The sequence below is a fragment of the Macaca nemestrina genome, chromosome 20, assembly GCF_043159975.1.
Source record: "Macaca nemestrina isolate mMacNem1 chromosome 20, mMacNem.hap1, whole genome shotgun sequence".
In the NCBI taxonomy this organism is placed as follows: domain Eukaryota; kingdom Metazoa; phylum Chordata; class Mammalia; order Primates; family Cercopithecidae; genus Macaca; species Macaca nemestrina.
The window spans coordinates 4,082,389-4,100,276 of record NC_092144.1 but is presented as its reverse complement, the minus strand read 5'-3'; the positions used below and the strand labels follow the sequence as shown (position 1 = coordinate 4,100,276).

At 58.4% G+C, this 17,888-nt stretch overlaps 1 protein-coding gene across 3 annotated transcripts; it reads left to right on the top strand.

The window, feature by feature from the left end:
* The first annotated feature begins 341 nt into the window (after nucleotides 1-341).
* LOC105487145 (perilipin 4) lies at nucleotides 342-17,660 on the top strand. 3 transcript variants are annotated; one of them, XM_071086040.1, is made up of 8 exons: nucleotides 342-479; nucleotides 576-643; nucleotides 1,172-1,316; nucleotides 2,181-2,242; nucleotides 6,052-9,607; nucleotides 10,742-10,929; nucleotides 16,530-16,616; nucleotides 16,692-17,660. In XM_071086040.1, the coding sequence occupies exons 2-8, from the start codon at nucleotides 593-595 to the stop codon at nucleotides 17,022-17,024; spliced, it is 4,422 nt and encodes a 1,473-aa protein (XP_070942141.1). In that variant the 5' UTR covers nucleotides 342-479; nucleotides 576-592; the 3' UTR covers nucleotides 17,025-17,660. The 3 variants fall into 3 exon arrangements, with proteins under 3 accessions (XP_070942141.1, XP_070942139.1, XP_070942140.1); XM_071086038.1 differs by having other exon boundaries at nucleotides 2,166-2,242; XM_071086039.1 differs by having other exon boundaries at nucleotides 367-461; nucleotides 2,166-2,242.
* Nucleotides 17,661-17,888: the final 228 nt, after the last annotated feature.

The following is a 17,888-nucleotide window of genomic DNA, read 5'->3' as shown; positions in this document are numbered from 1 at the left end:
GGACACTACGGGACATGGTGCAGAGTACGAGACAGGAAACTGAGGCACAAAGATGGTAACGAGTCAAGGCGTCCTGGCACAGTGGGGATTTGAACTATACCCATCTTGTGGATGGAACTGGAGGCAGGATGGGCACATAGGCAGTCCCTCGGGGGGGAAGGGAAGGGAGCCCAGCTGGCCTGTGAGCCACTCAGCCTGGTGCAAGCTGTGGGCAGGGAACAGGGGAAAGGTGCTGGGCCCGGGCCCACACTGGGCTGGGCAGGTGGTCACGTGACCGTCCAGGCTGCCTCCCCCGGGCCCATTGGCCGCTTGCCCCTGCCGGCTGGGCCTGCGCCTGCCCTGGACCCTATAAGGCCAGGGAGCCGAGGGCAGAGCCAGCTGCCAGCCGGGCCAGTCCGTCCTCAGGGGGACCCTCGCGCAGTCCAGGTGAACGGGGCCGCGTCTGCTTCAGTGACACCAGGGTGAGGCCAGGCCTGCAGGTGGGTGTCGGGGACTGCTGAGGCTCTCGGGAGGAGTGGGTGTGGGATGGGAGGCTGGGGAACCCCTATTCACGCACCTTCTCTACCCCCTTCCAGCTTCTCACATTCTCACTATGTCTGCTCCAGACGAAGGGAGACGGGATCCCCCCAAACCCAAGGGCAAGGTAAAGAAAGGAAACGGGGGGCAGATTCTTGCTGGGGCCTGGAGATGCTCCAGAGTCAGGGAAGGTGACCTCCATAGTCCTGGGGTCTCACGTCTGGAGAGGTGCTTCCTTGGTGGGCTGGCGGGGAGGCTCTGGGAGCCATGATGCCAACCCCTTCCTTCCTGACCCAAGCTGGAGGTGGGGGACCCACGCAGACCTTGGCACCTTCCCCAGCGGGTGACCTTGGGCCGGCCTCAGCTCTGCCCCTCTCTGAGCCTCAGTTTCCCCATCTGTGCAGTGGAGGTCCTGGAAGGAAAAGGTCTTTGGAGAAAAGGTCTTTGGAGATCTTTTCCTCTGTGCACGGGAGGCAAGCTGAGTCTGCCCATTGCCCAGGTGTGGAAACTGAGGCTGAGTGGCTGAAACAGTTTCCCGAGGTCACCTGGGAGCAAGGGGCTGGGGCGGCACTGGGCTGATCGATGCTTCCTGGGACCCCTGTCCCTGCCGAGGCTTGGCCCGCTCATCCTGCACACCTCCCCCTCCCCAATGCAGACCCTGGGCAGCTTCTTTGGGTCCCTGCCTGGCTTCAGCTCTGCCCGGAACCTGGTGGCCAATGCACATAGCTCGGCGAGAGCCCGGCCAGCCACTGACCCCGCAGGAGCGCCTGCCGCCGAGGCTGCCCGACCACAGGCTCAGGGTGAGTGCCGGCCCAGCTGGGGGTGCGGGGGAACTCTACACATGGACCTGGGAGGAGGAGCTCCCCCCGCAGGGACTTCTGGCCATTTGGCGAGCCCTCCATATTTGCCTGTGTGGGGGACATCTTGTGGCGGATGGGGAAACTGAGGCATAAATATGGGGGGTGAGTGACCGAAGGTGGCTTTCAACCCAGCCTGTCTCCCTGCAATGCCCCCCACTCAGTCCCTCGGCCATTCCCCCACCCTGCACCCCGTTTCTGATGCACCATGGACCAGGCTGGGTGCTCTGCCCCTCTGGGCTCATCAGAGTGAGATCCAGACTCCCAGGCAGAAGCAGCAGCTCCCCTGGGGTCACACAGCCCGGGAGCTCCCCAGCCTCCTGTGGCTCAGCTTGAGCAATCAGGGACAATGACAGGGAACCCAGGAATGGGGCGGCCGCCTGAGCTGGGCCTCCCTCTGGGCCCAGAGCCCCAGGCAGCTGACTTCTGCTCCACATACCTTGGCCTGGCGACAGGCAGCAGGCAGCTGCAGCGGGGGCGGGGTGGGTTGGGCAAGGGGCTGCTCCCCGACCCCAGGCTCTGTGAATCCCGGGACTCAGGGTGGGTGTCCAGCACCCAGCAGAGGAAGTACCATGGAACCCTGCTTCGGGGAACAGCGGCCCTAGGCTTGGGGGGAGCCCCCAGCACTGTTGGGGGGAGACCAGTTCTGGCTGGTAGCCGTGGATGTCACCTCCTGCTGTCCCTGGCGGGGTAGCTGAAACATTCCTGACCTTTCAGGCCGTGCCTGGCTATTGCACAATGGGCAGCCCGGTAGATGGTCCTAACCTGCATCCCCTCGCCCTCCCTGACCAGCCCCTGTCCCCACAGTGGCCGCCCACCCAGAGCAGACGGCCCCATGGACGGAGAAGGAGTTGCAACCTTCGGAAAAGGTGAGAGGCACGTGCAGGGCAGGGTCTGATGTGGCAGGAGCCCTGGGGGTGCCCCCTCCTGGGACATTTTAGCTCCTGCCATCTGGGGGGCTGCTGTGGGCCTCAGGGAAGGCAGACAGCCTGGGGATCCCAGGCAGAGCTTCCCCTCTGAGCCTCTATTTCCACATCTGTGAAATGGGTGCGGTGCTACCTCACTCTAATCACGTAAGGCTCCAGTCTACACAGGGCTGTGCCTGGCACGATGCAACCAAATCAACAGCAGCGTAACCACTTTATTTCTTCTACTTTTATTTTTTTGAGACGTAGTTTCGCTGTTTCACCCAGGCTGGAGTGCAATGGCACGATCTCAGCTCACTGCAACCTCTACCTCCCAGGTTCAAGCGATTCTCCTGCCTCAGCCTCCCGAGTAGCTGGGACAAGTGCCCACCACCATGCCCGGCTAATGTTTTTTTTTTTTTTTTTTTTTTTTTTTTTTTTTTTTGAGATGGAGTCTTGCTGTGTCGCCCAGGCTGGAGTGCAGTGGGATGATCTCAGCTCACTGCAAGCTCCGCCTCCCAGGTTCACACCATTCTCCTGCCTCAGCCTCCCGAGTAGCTGGGACTACAGGCACCCACCACCACGCCTGGCTAATTTTTTGTATTTTTTAGTAGAGACGGGGTTTCATCGTGTTAGCCAGGATGGTGGCGATCTTCTGATCTCGTGATCTACCCACCTCAGCCTCCCAAAGTGCTGGGATTACAGGTGTGAGCCACCGCGCCCGGCCTTAATTTTTGTATTTTTAGTAGAGATGGGGTTTCACCATGTTGGTCGGGTTGGTCTCGAACTCTTGACCTCGTGATCCACCCACCTCAGCCTCCCAAAGTGCTGGGATTAAAGGCGTGAGCCACCACGCCCGGCAAGAGGAGCTGTTTTAATCAGCATTTTCCAGACGAGGATATGAGCTCAGAGAGGGCATGTGACTTGCCTAAGGACACACAGTGAGTGTTGGGCAGGAGAGGGTAAAAAGCTGTGACTTGAATCTGGGTCTCTCCAACTACAGAGCCCAAGGTGCTCACCTGAGCCAAAGTTAGTGGGGAGACGGGTTCTGAGAAGATAATTTCAGGGCTTCTCAATCTCAGTCCTGCGGATATTTGGGGTTGGATCATTCTCTGGGGTGGGGCCATCCTGGGCACTGCAGGGTGCCGAGCAGCATCCCTGGCCTCCACCTACTCCGTGCCAGGAGTCTCCCCAAGTTGTGACAACTACAGATATCTCCAGACATCACCCAGTGCCCCCTGGAGGCAGAATCACCCAGTTGAGAACTTACTGAATTAAAACAGCACCTTGGCCGGGCGTGGTGGCTCATGCCTGTAATCCCAACACTTTGGGGAGGCTGAGGCAGGCAGATCAATTGAGCTCAGGAGTTTGAGACCAGCCTGGCCAACATGGTGAAACCCCGTCTCTACTAAAAATACAAAAAGTAGCCGAGCGTGGTGGCAGGCACCTGTAATCCCAGCTACTCAGGAGGCTGAGGCAGGAAAATTGCTTGAACCCAGGAGGCAGAGACTGCAGTGAGCTGAGATTGTGCCACTGCACTCCAGCCTGGGTGACAGGGTGAGACTCTGTCTCAAAAAACAAACAAAACAGTACCTCATAGGTACACCTGAGTGTTAGAACTCCTAGGCTATCACCGTCATTCATTTTTGCTTTTATTTTTTTACTTTTTTTTTTTTTTTTTTTGAGACGGAGTCTCACGCTGTTGCCCAGGCTGGAGTGCAGTGGCGCGATCTCGGCTCACTGCAAGCTCCGCCTCCCGGGTTCCCGCCATTCTCCTGCCTCAGCCTCCTGAGTAGCTGGGACTACAGGCGCCCGCCACCGCGCCTGGCTAATTTTTTTTTTTGTATTTTTAGTAGAGACGGGGTTTCACTGTGGTCTCGATCTCCTGACCTTGTGATCCGCCCGCCTCGGCCTCCCAAAGTGCTGGGATTACAGGCTTGAGCCACTGCGCCCGGCCTATTTTTTTACTTTTATTACTATTTTTTTTTTTTTTTTTTTGAGACGGAGTCTCGCTCTGCCGCCCAGGCTGGAGTGCAGTGGCCGGATCTCAGCTCACTGCAGGCTCCGCCTCCCGGGTTCACGCAATTCTCCTGCCTCAGCCTCCCCAGTAGCTGGGACTACAGGCGCCCGCCACCTCGCCCGGCTAGTTTTTTGTATTTTTTAGTAGAGACGGGGTTTCACCATGTCAGCCAGGATGGTCTCGATCTCCTGACCTCGTGATCCGCCCGCCTCGGCCTCCCAAAGTGCTGGGATTACAGGCTTGAGCCACCGCGCCCGGCCTACTTTTATTACTATTAATATATATATATTTTTTTGAGACCGAGTCTCACTATGTTGCCCAGGCTGGAGTGCAGTGGCGCGATCTCGGCTCACTGCAAGCTCCGCCTCCCTGGCTCACGCCATTCTCCCGCCTCAGCCTCCCAAGTAGCTGGGACTACAGGCGCCCGCCACCATGCCTGGCTAATATTTTGTATTTTTAGTAGAGACGGGGTTTCACTGTGTTATCCAGGATGGTCTCAATCTCCTGACCTCGTGATCCGCCCGTCTCGGCCTCCCAAAGTGCTGGGGTTACAGGCGTGAGCCACCGCGCCTGGCCTACTTTTATTATTTTTTTGAGACAGAGTCTTGCTCTGTCACCCAGGCTGGAGTGCAATGGCGCGATCTCGGCTCACTGCAACTTCCGCCTCCTGGGTTCAAGTGATTCTCCTGCCTCAGCCTCCAGAGTAGCTGGGATTACAAGTGCCCACTACCAGGCCCAGCTAATTTTTGTATTTTTAGTAGAGATGGAGTTTCACCATGTTGGTCAGGCTGGTCTCGAACTCTTGACCTCAGGTGATCCACTTGCCTTGGCCTCCCAAAGTGCTGGGATTACAGGCACGAGCCCCAATTACTCCTTGTAATTACATGGGGTCTCACTGTTGCCCAGGCTGCTCTTAAACTCCTGGGCTCAAGCAATCCTCCCACCTTAGCCACCCACAGTGCTGGGATTACAGGCGTGAACCACTGCGCCCAGCCTGAATATATTATTATTTTTGAGACAGAATCTTATTCTGTTGCCCAGGCTGGAGTACAGTGGTATGATCATATTTCACTACAGCCTCAACCTTCTGGACTCAAGCAATCCTCCCGCCTCAGCCTCCCAAGTAGCTGGGACTACAGGTGTGCACCACCACCCAGCCAATTGTTAAAATTTTGTAGAGACTGGGTCTTGTTTGGTTACCCAGGCTGATCTTGAATTCCTGGGCTCAAGTGATCCTCCCACCTTGGGCTCCCAACGTGCTAAGATTGCAGGCATCAGCCATCACACCCAGCCTGGATATAATGATTTTTAATAAGCAGTTTTGGTCTCCCTGGTGTCACTAGGGCACCAGGCTCAACATTTGCCATGAATGGAGAATAAGCAGGAGGAACAGAGAGGTAACTGTAAGACCTGCGCCGAGTCCAGGCCTGGGGACCTTGGTTGAGTCCAGGCCTGGGACGTGCTGTCATGGACGAGGCCTGCCTACAGCAGGGGAAGGGGATGCGTGAGAATGAAAGAGGCTGGTGCTGTGAGCTCATGAGGACTTTGTCCTGGAGAGCCAGGGTGCCACCCTACAGCCTGATGAGTGGTTGACCAGGGTTGGGGTGAGGAAGCAGCTTGCTTTTTGAGAAGGTGGGGGCCTCTGGGTGGCTGCAGTTCCTTGCCTCAAGGCACACTAGGGGGCTGGGCTGGCGGACATCGGGGTGGAGTATGCCTCTCAGTCCTTCTCTTGATCACCTGTGTCCTTTCTCAGCAAATGGTGTCCGGGGCCAAAGACCTGGTGTGTTCCAAGATGTCCAGGGCCAAGGATGCCGTCTCCTCCGGGATGGCCAGCGTGGTGGATGCGGCTAAGGGAGTGGTCCAGGGAGGCCTGGATACCACTCGGTCTGCACTCACGGGCACCAAGGAGGTGGTGTCCAGCGGGGTCACGGGGGCTGTGGACATGGCTAAGGGGGCCGCCCAAGGGGGTCTGGACACCTCGAAGGCTGTCCTCACCGGCACCAAGGACACGGTGTCCGCTGGGCTCACGGGGGCAGTGAATGTGGCCAAAGGGACCGTACAGGCCGGTGTGGACACCACCAAGACAGTGCTGACCGGCACCAAAGACACAGTGACTACTGGGGTCATGGGGGCAGTGAACTTGGCCAAAGGGACTGTCCAGACCGGCGTGGACACCTCCAAGGCTGTGCTGACTGGCACCAAAGATGCTGTGTCCACTGGGCTCACAGGGGCAGTGAATGTGGCCAGAGGAACCATTCAGACCGGTGTGGACACTAGTAAGACTGTCCTAACAGGTACCAAGGACACCGTCTGTAGTGGGGTGACTGGTGCCGTGAACGTGGCCAAAGGAACCATCCAGACCGGCGTGGACACCACCAAGACTGTCCTAACTGGTACCAAGGACACCGTCTGCAGTGGGGTGACCGGTGCCATGAACTTGGCCAAAGGGGCCGTCCAGGGGGGCCTGGACACCACCAAGTCTGTGGTCATGGGTACAAAAGACACAGTGTCCACTGGGTTCATGGGGGCAGCGAACGTGGCCAAGGGGGCCGTGCAAACTGGGCTGAATACAACCCAAAATATCGCAGCAGGTACAAAGGACACCATCTGTAGTGGGGTAACTGGTGCCATGAACTTGGCTAGAGGAACCATCCAGACAGGCATGGACACCACCAAGACGGTCCTAACAGGTACCAAGGACACTGTCTGCGGTGGGGTGACCGGTGCCATGAATGTGGCCAAAGGGGCCGTCCAGGGGGGCCTGGACACCACCAAGTCTGTCCTGACTGGCACTAAAGACGCTGTGTCCACCGGGCTCATGGGGACAGCGAACGTAGCCAAGGGAGCCGTCCAGACGGGTGTAGACACAGCCAAGACCGTGCTGACCGGCACCAAGGACACAGTGACTACCGGGCTCATGGGGGCAGTGAATGTCGCCAAAGGGACTGTCCAGACCGGCGTGGACACCACCAAGACCGTGCTGACCGGCACTAAGAATACAGTCTGCAGTGGGGTGACTGGTGCCGCGAATGTGGCCAAAGGGGCCGTCCAGGGGGGCCTGGACACCACCAAGTCTGTCCTGACTGGCACTAAAGACGCTGTGTCCACTGGGCTCACGGGGGCTGTAAACATGGCCAAAGGGACTGTCCAGACCGGCGTGGACACCACCAAGACTGTGTTAACCGGTACCAAGGACACCGTCTGCAGTGGGGTCACTGGTGCAGTGAACGTGGCCAAAGGGGCCGTCCAGGGGGGCCTGGACACCACCAAGTCTGTGGTCATGGGTACGAAAGACACAGTGTCCACCGGGCTCACGGGGGCAGCGAACGTGGCCAAGGGGGCCGTCCAGACGGGTGTAGACACAGCCAAGACCGTGCTGACCGGCACCAAGGACACAGTGACTACCGGGCTCATGGGAGCAGTGAATGTCGCCAAAGGGACCGTCCAGACTGGCATGGACACCACCAAGACTGTCCTAACCGGCACCAAGGACACCGTCTGCAGTGGGGTCACCGGTGCCATGAATGTGGCCAAAGGGGCCATCCAGACTGGCATGGACACCACCAAGTCTGTCCTGACCGGTACCAAGGACACTGTCTGCAGTGGGGTCACCGGTGCCGTGAACGTGGCCAAGGGGGCTGTGCAAACTGGACTGAAAACGACCCAAAATATCGCTACAGGTACAAAGAACACCCTTGGCAGTGGGGTGACCGGTGCCGTGAACGTGGCGGAAGGGGCCGTCCAGATGGGTGTAGACACAGCCAAGACCGTGCTGACCGGCACCAAGGACACAGTGACTACCGGGCTCATGGGGGCAGTGAATGTCGCCAAAGGGACCGTCCAGACTGGCATGGACACCACCAAGACTGTCCTAACCGGCACCAAGGACACTGTCTGCGGTGGGGTGACCGGTGCCGCGAATGTGGCCAAAGCGGCCGTCCAGGGGGGCCTGGACACCACCAAGTCTGTCCTGACTGGCACTAAAGACGCTGTGTCCACTGGGCTCACAGGGGCTGTGAACTTGGCCAAGGGGACTGTCCAGACCGGCGTGGACACCACCAAGACTGTGTTAACCGGTACCAAGGACACCGTCTGCAGTGGGGTCACTGGTGCCGTGAACGTGGCCAAAGGGGCCGTCCAGGGGGGCCTGGACACCACCAAGTCTGTGGTCATGGGTACGAAAGACACAGTGTCCACCGGGCTCACGGGGGCAGCGAACGTGGCCAAGGGGGCCGTCCAGACGGGTGTAGACACAGCCAAGACCGTGCTGACCGGCACCAAGGACACAGTGACTACCGGGCTCATGGGGGCAGTGAATGTCGCCAAAGGGACCGTCCAGACTGGCATGGACACCACCAAGACTGTCCTAACCGGCACCAAGGACACTGTCTGCGGTGGGGTGACCGGTGCCGCGAATGTGGCCAAAGTGGCCGTCCAGGGTGGCCTGGACACCACCAAGTCTGTCCTGACTGGCACTAAAGACGCTGTGTCCACTGGGCTCACAGGGGCTGTGAACTTGGCCAAGGGGACTGTCCAGACCGGCGTGGACACCACCAAGACTGTGTTAACCGGTACCAAGGACACCGTCTGCAGTGGAGTCACTGGTGCTGTGAATGTGGCCAAAGGGACCGTTCAGACAGGTGTGGACACAGCCAAGGCGGTGCTGAGTGGCACTAAAGATGCAGTGACTACTGGAGTCATGGGGGCAGTGAATGTGGCCAAAGGAACCATGCAGACTGGCGTGGACACCTCCAAGGCTGTGCTAACGGGTACCAAGGACACCGTCTGCAGTGGGGTGACCGGTGCCATGAGCATGGCCAAAGGGGCCGTCCAGGGGGGCCTGGACACCACCAAGGCAGTGCTGACCGGAACCAAAGATGCAGCGTCTGCTGGGCTCATGGGGTCAGGGAACGTGGCAACAGGGGCCATCCACACTGGCCTCAGCACCTTCCAGAATTGGTTACCTAGTACCCAGGCCACCTCCTGGGGTGGACGTACCAGTTCCAGGACCACAGACAATGGTGGGGAGCAGACTGCCCTGAGCCCCCGAGAGGCCCCGTTTGCTGGTGTCTCCAGGCCCCCAGAGATGCTCAGCGTAGGCCCGGAGCCTGTCTGGGAAGCTGCAGCCACAACCAAGAGCCTTGCGACTGACGTGGCCACGTTCACCCAAGGGGCCGCCCTGGGCAGGGAGGACACAGGGCCTTTGGCCACCACACACAGCCCCGACGAAGCCCCACGCTTGGCGATGCTGCAGAATGAGTTGGAGGGACTGGGGGACATCTTCCACCCCATGAATGCAGAGGAGCAAGGTGAGGGGATGCCCGGGTTCAGGCACAGCTGCTAGCGGGCCCTTGACTTTTTTTTCTTTTTTTTTTTGAGATGGAGTCTTGCTCTGTCACCCAGGCTGGAGTGCAGTGGCACAATCTCGGCTCACTGCAATCTCCGCCTCCCGGGTTCACGCCATTCTCCTGCCTCAGCCTCCGTAGTAGCTGGGACTACAAGCACCCGCCACCATGCCCGGCTAATTTTTTGTATTTTTAGCAAAGACGGAGTTTTACCATGTAAGCCAGGATGGTCTTGATCGCCTGACCTCATGATCCTCCTGTCTTGGCCTCCCAAAGTGCTGGGATTACAGGTGTGAGAGACCGTCCCCAGGCGGGCCCTTGACTTTTTTTAAAAAGACGTATTTATTTGGTTTGGGCTCAAATGATCCTCCTGCCTCAGCCTCCCAAAGTATTGGGATTCCACATGAGAGCACCTGGCCCTTTTTCGTTTTTTTTAGAGACAAGGTCTTGCTCTGTCGCCCACACTGGAGTGCAGTGGTGTGTTCATAGCTCACTACAGCCTCAACCTCTTGGGCTCAAGTGATCCTCCTGCTCCAGCCTCTCAAGGAACTAGGACCACCATGCCCGGCTATGTATTTTTTTGTAGAGACAGGTCTCCCTATGTTGCCGAAACTGGCCTCAAACTCCTGGGTTCAAGTGATCCTCCAGCCTCAGCCTCCCAAAGTACTGGGATTACAGGCATGAGCCACTATACCCAGCTTCATTTTTTATTTTTACTTAATTTTGAGGCAGAGTCTTGCTCTTGCTGCCCAGGCTGGAGTGCAGTGGCACAGTGTTGGCTCACTGCAACCTCCATGCTTCCCGGGTTCAAGGGATTCTCCTGCCTCAGCCTCCTGAGTAGCTGGGATTATAGACGCCTACCATCATACCTGGCTAATTACTATTATTATTTTGTATTTTTGGTAAAGATAAGGTTTCACCATGTTGGCCAGGCTGGTCTCGAACTCCTGACCCCAGGTGATCCACCCGCCTTGGCTTCCCAAAGCGCTGGGATTACGGGCGTGAACCACTGCGCCCGGCCTCACTTAACTTTTATAAAGCCCAAGCCCCAGTGCTCTGAGGGGCTTCTGGGACCGAGCAGTGCACCTTCCTTTCCAGCTCAGCTGGCTGCCTCCCAGCCCGGGCCGAAGGTGCTGTCGGCGGAGCAGGGGAGCTACTTCGTTCGTTTAGGTGACCTGGGTCCCAGCTTCCGCCAGCGGGCATTTGAACACGCGGTGAGCCACCTGCAGCACGGCCAGTTCCAAGCCAGAGATACTCTGGCCCAGCTCCAGGATTGCTTCAAGCTGGTAAGAGCTTCCCTCTACTGCTGCCCCTTCCCCAGGGCACTTCTTAGAACCCCTGCCCAGGACTCACCTAGCTGAAGATACTGACTGAGCGTCTAGGAGACGATGCCGTCAGCACCACCGATGGCCATGGGTCTGCACTCATGGGGCTTGCCTCCCGGCAAGGGCGACAGAGCTAGATCAGATCTTTAAAGACAGCGGGTAGCCGGGAGCGGTGGCTCACGCCTCTAATCCCAGCACTTTGGGAGGCTGAGGCACGCGGACCACTTGAGGTCAGGAGTTCGAAATCAGCCTGACCAACAGAGAAACCCTGTCTCTACTAAAAATACAAAAATTAGCCAGGCGTGGTGGCGCACGCCTGTAATCCCAGCTACCTGGGGGGCTGAGGCAGGAGAATCACTTGAACCCAGGAGGCGGAGGTTGCAGTAAGCCAAGATCATGCCACTGCACTCCAGCCTCGGCGACAGAGCAAGACTCTGTCTCAAGAAAAAAATAAATAGGCCAGGCGCGGTGGCTCAAGCCTGTAATCCCAGCACTTTGGGAGGCCAAGACGGGCGGATCACGAAGTCAGGAGATCGAGACCATCCTGGCTAACACGGTGAAACCCCGTCTCTACTAAAAAATACAAAAAAAAAACTAGCCGGGCGCGGTGGCGGGCGCCTGTAGTCCCAACTACTCGGGAGGCTGAGGCAGGAGAATGGCGTGAACCCGGGAGGCGGAGCTTGCAGTGAGCTGAGATCCGGCCACTGCACTCCAGCCTGGGCGGCAGAGCGAGACTCCGTCTCAAAAAAAAAATAATAAAAAATAAATAAATAAATAGGCCAGGCGCAGTGGCTTAAGCCTGTAATCCCAGCACTTTGGGAGGCCGAGACGGGCGGATCACGAGGTCGGGAGATCGAGACCATCCTGGCTAACACAGTGAAACCCCATCTCTACTAAAAATACAAAAAACTAGCCGGGCGAGGTGGTGGGCGCCTGTAGTCCCTGCTACTCGGGAGGCTGAGGCAGGAGAATGGCATAAACCCGGGAGGCGGAGCTTGCAGTGAGCTGAGATAGGCCACTGCACTCCAGCCTAGGTGACAGAGCGAGACTCCGTCTCAAAAAAAAAAAAAAAAAAAGAAAGAAAGAAATAAAGACAGTGGGTACACAAAGATAGCAAAACAATGTCTGCAGAGGGAGATGTGGGCTGAGCAGGAAGGCCGTCCCTCTGAGTCCCGTCCTGACTGATGGGGAGACAGCTATACAAAGCCCCCCAAAAGCAGGGACAGGACAGCAAGCTACCGGGGAGCAAGCTCGGTGTGTTCGGGGGATGGAAAGGCGGCACTGTGGCTGGGGAAAGTGAAGCCGGGATGGGCTCCAGGGAGGCCACAGGGCCTGGGGCAGCAGTACACGCAGGAAAGGACCCAACTCAAGGTGACTCAGATGCACCCAGGGGTCGCGTGCCCTGGCCAGAGTGGTCCTCTCCTCCCACTGGCCCCGCTCTCTTCCTGTGGCCTAGGGTCTCCCCTTTGGCAATGTGGACGTTGGGGTTGGATCATTCTTTGGGGTGGGGTCATCCTGGTCCCTGCAGGGAGCTGAGCAGTGTCCCTGGCCTCCAGTCTCCCCCTCCCCAGTCCTGAGGGCCAACATTTGCTCTAGATGCCGTTGTGCATCCCTGGAGGCAGAATCTCACAGGACTGCTGTAGAGTTCTGTTTTTGTTTGTTTGTTTTTTGAGACGGAGTCTTGCTCTGTTGCCCAGGCTGGAGTGCAGTGGCGTGAACTCGGCTCATTGCAAGCTCTGCCTCCCGGGTTCATGCCATTCTCCTGCCTCAGCCTCCTGAGTAGCTAGGACTACAGGCGCCCACCATCACGCCGTGTTAAATTTTTTTTTGTATTTTTTAGTAGAGATGGGGTTTCACCATGTTAGCCAGGATGGTCTTTTTTTTTTTTTTTTTTTTTTTTTTGAGACGGAGTCTCGCTCTGTCGCCCAGGCTGGAGTGCAGTGGCGCAATCTTGGCTCACTGCAAGCTCCGCCTCCCGGGTTCACGCCATTCTCCTGCCTCAGCCTCCCGAGTAGCTGGGACTACAGGCGCCCGCCCCTGCGCCCGGCTAATTTTTTGTATTTTTAGTAGAGACGGGGTTTCACCATGGTCTCGATCTCCTGACCTTGTGATCCGCCCACCTCGGCCTCCCAAAGTGCTGGGATTACAGGCGTGAGCCACCGCGACCGGCCGACCAGCCAGGATGGTCTTGATTTGTTTTTGTTTGTTTTTTGAGACGGAGTCTCGCTCTGTCGCCCAGGGTGGAGTGCAGTGGCGTGAACTCGGCTCACTGCAAGCTCCGCCTCCCGGGTTCACGCCATTCTCCTGCCTCAGTCTGCTGAGTAGCTGGGACCACAGGCGCCCGCGATCACGCCGGGTTAATTTTGTATTTTTTAGTAGAGATGGGGTTTCACCATGTTAGCCAGGATGGTCTTGATCTCTTGACCTCATGATCCACCTGCCTTGGCCTCCCAAAGTGCTGGGATTACAGGCATGAGCCACTGCGCCTGGCCGGGTGTTGTTTTTTTGAGACAGTGAGACAGGGTCTTGCTCTGCCACCCAGGCTGGACTACAGGGGCTTGATCATGGCCCACTGCAGCTTCAAACTACTGGGCTCAAGAGATCCTCCCCGCTAAGCCTCCCAGGTAACTGGACAACTGGCACGACCACCACACCCAGCTAGTATTTATTTGTATTTTTAGTAGAGAGTAGATTTTGCTATGTTGCCCAGGCTGGTCTTAAACTCCTGGGTTCAAGTGATCCTCCTGCCTCAGCCTCTGGGTGCACCTGGTTAATTTAAACTTTTTGTAGAGATGGGGCCTCCCTATGTAGCCCAGGCTGGTCTTGAGCTTCTGGGCTCCAGCGATCCCCTTGCCTCGGCCTCCCAAAGTGCTGGGGTGACAGGCGTGAGCCACCGTGCCCAGCAGTCACAGCTGTTACATGTTGGTGGACAGCAACCCCACCCCAGCGGACCGTGCGAGACCTCGAGATGCCGCCCTCGGTCAGGATTCCTGGCATGCAGCCCAGGCCACTGTGTTTTCAGTTAACATCCAGGGGTCTGTCTGTGACAAGCTGCAGTTTTGTTTTGTTTTTTTTTTTTGGAGACGGAGTCTCGCTCTGTCACCCAGACTGGAGTGCAGTGGCCGGATCTCAGCTCGCTGCAAGCTCCGCCTCCCGGGTTCACGCCATTCTCCTGCCTCAGCCTCCCGAGTAGCTGGGACTACAGGCGCCCGCCACCTCGCCCGGCTAATTTTTTGTATTTTTAGTAGAGACGAGGTTTCACTGTGTTAGCCAGGATGGTCTCAATCGCCTGACCTCGTGATCCGCCCGCCTCAGCCTCCCAAAGTGCTGGGATTACAGGTGTGAGCCACTGTGCCCGGCCGACAAGCCACAGTTTGAGGGTCTAACCCAGGGTTCTCAGTGTGGATGACCTGCCCCCAGGGGACATCTGTGGTTGTCACAACTGGGGCAAGCCCCTGGTGGAGGGAGTGGAGGCCAGGGACGCTGCTCAGCACCCTGTAGTGCCCAGGGCGGCCCCACCTCAGAGAACCATCTGGCCCCTGTGTCCACAGTGCTGGGGGCCAGTCTGTCCTGGGGACCCTTGGGACACCTCACATCACTGTGGCCACCCCCAGCTGGACAGTCGCTGCTGTACCTCTGGCACGTGGGCCCACGGCACACTTGGAAGGTGTTCTGTAAACGCCGTGGAGGAATGAAGGAACGGGCCCACCCTCGTGACGCGGTGCGAGCGGCTGATCACAAAGCCTTTTCCCACCTTTGAATCCTCACAGCAAAGTAGCCTGGGCCAGAGCTCAGCCCAGACACTTTTCAGAAGGGGAGACGGAGGCCACAGAAAGAGAAGAGCTGTGCTCAGGGCCACACGTGCAGGATGCTGGGCTGGGAAATGGGATGTGGTGTGTGACTCATCATGCCTCGCTTGTTCCTTTAAGTGCTACTGAAGGCCTTGGATATCCCAAGAACCCAGGCCTGCCCTCGATGTGGGGATGCCATTGTTGGGGAAGACAATTCATAGATGAATGTTTAGGGTGTCGGATGATGCTTGGAAACATGGAACATGTACCCGGATAAGGAAGTGGCTGTGCTGGGGCTGGTCACCCTGAAGAGGGGACTCTTGAAGTCAGGTCTAAATGACAGGGAGTGTGTCAGAATGGGCAGGAGGGTGATCTGAGAAGAGGGCACAGGCCGTGCAAAGGCCCTGGGGCAGGACTATCCCTGGCGTGTTGGAGGAACAGCAAGGAGGTCTGGGTGGCTGGAGCCGAGTGAGGAGGGGATGGGGCAGGTCAGGCTGGACCTGGGCTTCCACCTCAAGGGAGGGGGGAGCCCTGGAGGGCTCTGGGCAGAGGAGTGACCTGATCCAAGGCGGGTCTCATTTAAAAGGATCACTCTGATGAGGTCAGGCCACCGGGCGGGGGAAAGGGCCGGAGGTGGAGACAGTGGGATGTAAACCCAGACCAGTGTTGCCGGACGTCAGGAGTCACGCTGTGGTGGTGCGAAGCAGCTAGGCTCTGGGTGTTTTGAAGTCAGAGCTGCCCGGGTCCGATGTAGGTGGTGAGAGAGAGGGGACCCCAAGAGACCCCTGAGGCTTGTAATCTGAGCAGACAAGGAGAGCAGGGGCCTGAGGGGAGGCCGGGTGGGTTGCAGAGTGGATATTAGGAGCCTGGCCTTGGACAGGGTGAGGGGAGATGCCTGGGGGAGCAACGAGGGGACTCGTCTGTCTACACAGCTGGCTTCAGGTGTCCAGCACTGGTGCGGCGAGGGCTGGGAGGGCGACAGCAGTCTGGAGTTGACATTTTGACTGCCTGCCGCATCCCCACCAGCCGTTGAGATGATGAGGAAGATGGGGTCCTGTGGACAGGGTGGCAGGGCGTGGGTGCCACGTGCTGGGGACACAGCAACGAGGACAGAGTCCTGAGCGCTCCCCCTCAAAGGGCGGATAAACACAAAGTCAACGAACACCAAAGCTGCACGCTGTGCCCCCGAGGAGAGGAGCAGATATGACGGGAGGGACTGGGGCTGCCACACCACGGGCCGGGAAGGTTTCGCCAAGAGTCACCTGGAGCTGAGGCTGAACGCAGGCCTTGTGAAGGGCCCAGGAAGCAGGCTCTGGGCTGAGTGGGCAGTGTGTGCAAAGGCCCTGGGGCAGGAGGCTGCTGGAGTGGCCGCAGGGCAGAATGGAGCCAGTGTGGCCGCAGTGGAGACAGCAGTGGGGTATGATGGGAGATGAGGCCAGAGGTGTCCCAGGGGCCAGCCCACCAAGGCCATGCTGAGGAGCTGGGTTTTATCTTAAGGGTACTGGGCAGCCACAGGAGGGTTTAGGAGTGAGGAATGACATGACACCACGAATGCTGTGTTACATGTCTCCCTGATGACCTCGTGGGGAAGTGTGAACTACCACTTCTTTCTGCGAAATAACACGTCCACTTGTGGTACAACTGATGTGGAATTCGCGGCCTTTGTCCCAGGACTCTGAATGTGCCCAGGTCCCGGGACGGGGGGAGGTGGGGGCTGTGAAAGGTCATTTGCCGAGAAGCCGTCATCTCCCCACTGTACTCTCTCTCCAGATTGAAGAGGCCCAGCAGGCTCCAGACGGGCAGCCGTGTCTGGACCAGGGCTCAGGTGCCCGTGTGGAGGATGCTGCTGTCCAGGAGGTGGGTCTGGCACATGGCTGGGGTCCCCCCACCCCGCCCGTGGGTCTCCACTCACCTCGCACCTTCCTCCCACAGGAGCGGGACGCCGGGGCTCTGTCCAGGGTCTGCGGCCTTCTCCAGCAGCTGCACACGGCCTACAGTGGCCTGGCCTCCAGCCTCCAGGGCCTGCCCGCCGAGCTCCAGCAGCCGGTGAAGCGGGCGCGGCGCAGCCTCTGTGAGCTCTATGGTGTCGTGGCCTCGGCCGGCTCTGTAGAGGCGCTGCCCGCAGAGCAGCTGGTGCAGTGCCACGAGGGTGTGCACCAGGCGTGGCAGGGGCTAGAGCAGCTGCTGGAGGGCCTACAGCACAATCCCCCGCTCAGCTGGCTGGTAGGACCCTTCGCCTTGCCCCCCGGCGGGCAGCAGCTGTAGGAGCCTGCAGGCCCGGGGCAGGGTTGCCCTGCTCTGCCCAGGGAGGAGCTGCCTCAGAACATTCTCTCCAGCCCCAAACCTGGATCGGTTTCCTAAAGCCCTAGACCTTTGGGGCTGCAGCTGGCTGAGCTCTGAGGGGCTGCGGAGGCAGTGACCTTTTGAGCGGAGCCACCCCACGCCCTGCTCCGGGCCTGCCTGCACTTCCCACCTCCTCCCCAGCACTGCTTGCTCCCCTCGGAGCCTGGGGTCACTCAGCCGCCAGTCAGGAGCCTTCCCTTGAAGACCCTGAGCGAGTACTGCAATTAGGAAAGAGAAAAAGCAGCATGCCCAGTCTGGAAGGGCATCCATTTGCCCTGATAGCAACCCTTTTATATCTAGCAGGGCTCTTCCAGTCCTGCAGTACGGGCCCCCAGCTACCAGCAGTGCAGGCAGCGTTGTGGCATCCCAGGCTCCAGGCAGCTCCGTCCTTGTGCTCAAAGTGGGTCTCTGGCCTTAGCACACCTTGAGGGTTTTAAGAACCACATTCTCTCATACTAGAAGGTACTAGAAAATGTAAAACTTGGCCGGGCGCGGTGGCTCACGCCTGTAATCCCAGCACTTTGGGAGGCCGAGGCGGGCGGATCACGAGGTCAGGAGATCGAGACCATCCTGGTACAGAGCGAGACTCCGTCTCCAAAAAAAGAAAATGTCAAACTACCATCATCCCAAGGCAGGCTGCTACTGCCTTTGCTGACCCCTGGGGTGGCCTCACAGTGGGGACAGAGCTGCCAGGAGCCACAGCAGCCACAGCTGGGGCTTTGCACCAGCCTGGCTTGAGACTGCACGATTTGCAGGGGGTGGGGGGTACAAAAACAAGCAAACAGG